The following is a 5,002-nucleotide window of genomic DNA, read 5'->3' as shown; positions in this document are numbered from 1 at the left end:
CCCTGGCCCTGCCGGTCCTAAGCAGCTGGTAACACATCAGCCCCTGGTGAGCCAGGAGGGCTAGAGGGCACAGAGGTGGCACCTCTACCTCCTATGGGATGTGCCAAACCCTGCCTACAGTACCAGCTTCTGCCCAGTCTGGGATGCCTGAGCTGAAAAGTTGCCCAGCCCTGTTTTCTGGGACCCTCAGCCCACCTGCCATAGGACTGCCAGACTCAGCTGTGTGACAGCCCTGCCCCCCCCCTCCGCCGCCGGCACAGCAGGCAGCCGCCCTCCACATGGGGCCAACGGTTAGCAGTCAGGGCACTGGGAGCTTTCAGAAACCAATTTATTCAACTTAAAGGGTCCAGAAAGAAGTGACAGGAACAGGAGCCAGTGACCTGAGTACTTGGGTGGTGGAAATAAGCCCTTTTTCCAAATATCCCCTTGGGGTTATGGGACCTGGGCTCCCAGCATTGGGCTTGGGCTCCCTGGACCCCACTGGTCCTCACATGGGAAGGTGCCTCTGGTATGTGGAGGGGCAGCAGGATACTTTCACATTTGTTTTCAGGAGGAAATAGAGTTCAAGCCAGCTGACACTGGAGGTAAGGAAGGTCCTCTTGCAGGCCTTGGCCCCAGAGGAAGCTGGAGGAAAAGGAGGCCTGAGAAGCCACCCCTGGATTGGGCTTGCACTCTGGGACCATGAAGGTTCCCAGGGGAGGTCATGTGCCCCTCCATGACTTCAACTTCAGCTGGGCCTGGTTGAGCCAGGCCATGATGGGCAGTTGCCCACTGTGGAGACACTGCATGGCCTTGTGCTAGGAGAAGCCTTGAGCCAGGAAAAGACAGCAGAACATAGTCAGGTGTGGTGGCATACACCTGTAGTCCTAGCACCTAGGAGCCTGAGCAGGAAGACCAGAGCCCAGAAGCTGGGCCACATAGTCAAGACATCATCTCAGAAAAAAAACAAGAAAGCAAGAAAAGTGAAGAGGTGGGGTAGGCAGCCAGGATGGTCAATCCTGCCCTGCTGGGGTCAGGCTGTGGGCTAATGGTTTGGCATGGCCTGAAGAGGACAGGGAGGCTCCTCCAGTGGAGTCCAGCTTAACCTTGTCCAGGACTGTCTTGATGGCAGCAGGCGAGACTGTCTCCTGGTCAGCCATGGTCTGCAGCTCCCTGCAGAGGCAGTGAGTAGTTGGGCCCAGGGTTCTTATCTCCTTCCAGAGCCCACAGTATCAGCTCACACCTGCCAGCCTGGGGCAGCACTGTGTTGTCACCCTACCTCAGGGTCTTTGCGCCTACAGCCCCCTCTGCCAGCCACACCCTGCCCCACACAGCTACACAGCTCCTGCTCACCCCATTCAAAGAGACTCAGGGTCACCATGTCTACCTATAGCATCTCCCAACCCGGAGCTCTTGCTCTAACCAGGAGGTCTCTCTGCTTCTCTGTTCTACAAGAAGTGCTGGGAGGCTGGGCCCTCCATCTAAGCCTTGCTGTCATGGGTGACACTCAGACTTCTGTGGGTATCTGCACTAGAGGACAGGCATGGTGGCACCCTGCAGACTGACACTTGGAACAGTGACTTCCTCTGACCTGCTGTAGGATCCCAGCCAGTTTGCTTCTGACTCTCAGGGGGATCTCCGTGTGCCAGGATGCTGCCCTGTGACCTGCTTACCCAACTTCCTTATCCCTAGCAAAGCCAGGAGAAAGGCATTGAGAACAGCAACCCCCCTCCTCAGGTGCTGTTAGGGCAACAAGGGGGGGCTGTAGTGCTGGGCCGGAGATGGCCTCCAGCCACATGTGCCCCGGCAACATTGCTGGGCATGGTGGCGCACGCCTGTAATCCCAGCACTCGGGAAGTTGAGGCAGGAGGATTGTTGCAAGTTTGAGACCAGCCTGAGCTACAAAGTGAGCTCAAGGCCAGCCTGAACTGCACAGCGAGACCCTGTCTCAAAAAGACAAAAAAAAAAAAAAAAAAAAAAAAAAAAAGGGGTAAGGGGCACTATAAACTGTGACCCCAGTAAGCTTGGGGTTCCTTGTGTCCTGCCCAAGGCCAGAGTAGAACTCTGTAAACATCTGACTGAGTTGCCACCTTTGGGCCCAGGTTCTGCTGTGTGTAAAACACTGAGGGGAGTGGGGAGTGGTGCCCACCGTGTACGGGTGAAAGAAGCCTCCACAGCGTTGATGAGCAGGGAGCGAAAACCCCCACTCTCCAGCACGTGCAAGGCATGGATGGTGGCCCCGCCTGGAGAGCAGACGTTGTCTTTGAGCTGGCCTGGGTGCTCCTCTGAGTCCAGTAACATCTTGGCGGCCCCCTGCAGCCAGAGAGAGGGGCTGAGGGCAGTGGGGTACATACATGGTTCTGTAGGTGCTCCTGCTGACATCGTGCCCCCTGCCTGTCACCAGCCCCACAGTTAGCAAGGAGCAGCCCCCACCAGAGGCTCAGGAGACACTGACCAGAAGGGCCTGAGCTCCCAGGCGCACTGCCAGGCGCCTGGGAAGCCCCATCTTCACACCACCATCAGCCAGGGCATCCAGCGCTGTGAACGCCTGCCAGAAGAAGGCACCCTAAGTCACCACCCTGGCCTCTCCTCCAGGTTTCAGAGCAGGAAGTAGGGTGCAGCAGGGTAAAGCACAAGTTCCTAGAGCCTTAGAGCCCCTATCCCAGCCCTGGAAGGGGACCAGGGACAGAGTTGCCCTGAGGCCCTGGGAACTGCCCACCTCCCCCGTTACTCCCAGTCTCACATAGGCAGGGCCACTGCCGCTGAGCCCTGTGACAGCATCGATCAGGTCCTCCTCAACCTCTGTACAGAAGCCCACACTGCCCAACAGTTGTTCCAGGAGCCTGGCATCCTCCTCCTTGGCATGGGTGCCCGTGGCATATACGGTGACCCCCTCCCGCACCACAACCGGGGTGTTGGTCATGCAGCGGATGACCCTGGGGGCTGCCCGATATGCCGTCAGCTTCTGGAGGAGAAATCAACTGTGTCCACCTTGGCCTTGGCCATCTGCCTTTGGCCCAGGTGGGTATGGAAACAGATCACAGCTCCAACCTAGTTCCCACCGTGGGCTGAGGTACCACAACCCATTCGGTGGAGAACCCAGCAATGGGGAACACAGCTCTCCACCGTGTCTCCACCCCCTCTCCAGGCTCTGCTGGCCTGGAAGCACCCACCTTCTCAATGGAGTTGATGGTGACACCAGCTGCACAGGACACCAAAAGGTGCCTGTCATCGATGTTAGCGCCAATCTCATCCAGGATGAAGGGGATGATGTGTGGTTTCACAGCCAGGAAGAGCACATCGCTATGCTGAACTGTCTCCTTGTTGTGGGGTGTCAGGTTCACCCCTATCTTCTATAAGTATGCAAAGCAGCTCAGCCTGCCCCAGGGGCTGTCTAGCTCCACAGAACCTGCCCTTGCACTTAGAATAGCCAGATATTGCTAGATTGTGGGCTAAGGAGATGGGGCCTGGAGCCCGTCAGCCACCCTTCCCATACAGAAATGGAGGAAGCAGTCTGCTCTGTGTGTGTCCCTTTTGCAGACAGAAAAGAAGACATTTTTGTCCAAGCCTCAGCCCTGGCCCAACTCTCATCAGGCTATAGCCTCCAGAGACCTATGCCCTTCCGCTCTGGTGGTCTCAAGTGGAGAGTACTCCCTTCTTGGATCTGAAACCCTAACTCATCCTAGCAAACTAAATGTATTTAGCCCCCAGGCAAGTCTTATCTGGCCCCCAAGCTAGGCCCATCTGCCTGACCCCTGTTCAATCTTTAACCCCATCCTGAAAACCCTATGCCCCACAAGCACCTTCTCCCACCAGCTATATACATGGCCGGCAATGGGAGCCAATGGCAGGGTTAAGAGGTAAGGTCATTCTTCTCACTGGGGCAGGGGACTACAGCACAGCCCCTTCCACTCATGGGCCATCACTATCAGGGCTGTCACATGCCCAGCTCCAAATACATGCTGTAGGGACCCAGTCTTCCATCTATCCTTCACTCGGCACCTACCCTGAGGGCAGAAACTGTGGCCAGGTCCATGTCTGGGGAGCTGGCCATTATCTTGTGAGCTGCCAGGACACCTGGGACGACAGAGTTCCTCCTTCAAGGCCATGTCTGGCCTCCCTCCCCCATATTCCAGGAAAGACATTGAAAAGAAACCCCCCCTTCAAAGACAGCAACTCCCAAAATAGGGATACTGCTTTTTCCCACTCCTGTGTCCATATAACCCACATGCCCACCTCCAGCCCCGCACAAGGGTAAAGGGGCCCAGTCTCTTTCTTGACCCCCTTTCCCAGGTCCACGGACTACCTGCGGCTGTGAAGCCCTTGGTCAGGGCAAAGGCCAGCTGGCCAGCCCCGATGAAGCCCACGCTCATGACGTCTGCAGGCCCCACACCCCTCACAGATGGCAACGGCTTTCTCTGCAAGGGGCGGCTGAGGGGCAAGCCCAGCAAGATGGACAGCAAGAAGTTAGGTGGGCATCTCCGTTCCAGCCAGCCCAACCCTCCCCGTTTCTGCCCGTCTGGCGCGCCCCGCCTGGTAACTGCCCCAGCTCCCGGCCAAGAGCACGGTCTCGGCCGGCTGCAAGGCTCCCACCCCTCGGGAAAAAGCCAGGCACCCGCAGTAGTACCGCCTGGGAATGAGCCAGCCCCTCTTCAGACCCAGGTCCCGGATCCCCCACGTCGAAACCCCCAGCCCCAGGGACTCCAGTCCCATAATTTCCACCCCAGAACTCCCAGTCCCACCCCAACCAAACTACCCAAGTGCGGCTCTCCGGTCTGCAGCGCGGCGCCCGCCACGCGGCACCCACCGGCCTCGCCTCCAAACCCGCCCCTTTGCCAATCCACGGCGCAGGTGCCGCGCTCGCCGACCAATCGGGAGCCGCAGCTGTATCCCGGGCATTGCATCACCCACTGGGGTGGTTCTCTGCTTTGTGCAGCTTCTTGGGCGCCCCTTTTCTTTCTTTCTTTTCTTTCTTTCTTTCTTTCTTTCTTTCTTTCTTTCTTTCTTTCTTTCTTTCTTTCTT

At 57.5% G+C, this 5,002-nt stretch overlaps 1 protein-coding gene across 4 annotated transcripts; it reads right to left on the bottom strand.

Annotated features, from left to right (window-relative positions):
* Positions 1-314: 314 nt before the first annotated feature.
* Positions 315-4,991, bottom strand: Pycr1 (pyrroline-5-carboxylate reductase 1). Of its 4 annotated transcripts, none has more exons than XM_005407242.2 (8): positions 4,736-4,963; positions 4,286-4,410; positions 3,986-4,056; positions 3,153-3,332; positions 2,723-2,944; positions 2,435-2,527; positions 2,129-2,292; positions 315-1,152 (listed from the first exon to the last, which is right to left on the bottom strand). In XM_005407242.2, exons 1-8 carry the CDS (start codon positions 4,876-4,878, stop codon positions 993-995), a joined length of 1,158 nt encoding a protein of 385 aa, XP_005407299.1. In that variant the 5' UTR covers positions 4,879-4,963; the 3' UTR covers positions 315-992. The 4 variants fall into 4 exon arrangements, with proteins under 4 accessions (XP_005407299.1, XP_013361516.1, XP_013361517.1 ...); XM_013506062.1 differs by lacking the exon at positions 4,736-4,963 and adding an exon at positions 4,607-4,726; XM_013506063.1 differs by lacking the exon at positions 4,286-4,410 and having other exon boundaries at positions 4,736-4,991.
* Between the last annotated feature and the right edge of the window lie 11 nt (positions 4,992-5,002).

The sequence above is a fragment of the Chinchilla lanigera genome, unplaced genomic scaffold (genome assembly GCF_000276665.1).
Source record: "Chinchilla lanigera isolate Chin_1 unplaced genomic scaffold, ChiLan1.0 scaffold00105, whole genome shotgun sequence".
NCBI lineage: Eukaryota > Metazoa > Chordata > Mammalia > Rodentia > Chinchillidae > Chinchilla > Chinchilla lanigera.
The sequence above is the reverse complement of the archived record's forward strand: the minus strand, read 5'-3'. Positions and strand labels throughout refer to the sequence as shown.

Excerpts from the sequence above, each read along its gene's own strand:
- Pycr1 (XM_005407242.2), bottom strand. The coding sequence starts at position 4,878 with ATGCCCGGGATACAGCTGCGGCTCCCGATTGGTCGGCGAGCGCGGCAC. Across the intron at positions 4,411-4,735 it reads GACCGGAGAGCCGCACTTGG|CCGCCCCTTGCAGAGAAAGC; the intron begins GTAGTTTGGTTG and ends CTTGCCCCTCAG. Across the intron at positions 2,945-3,152 it reads CCATCAACTCCATTGAGAAG|AAGCTGACGGCATATCGGGC; the intron begins GTGGGTGCTTCC and ends TTTCTCCTCCAG.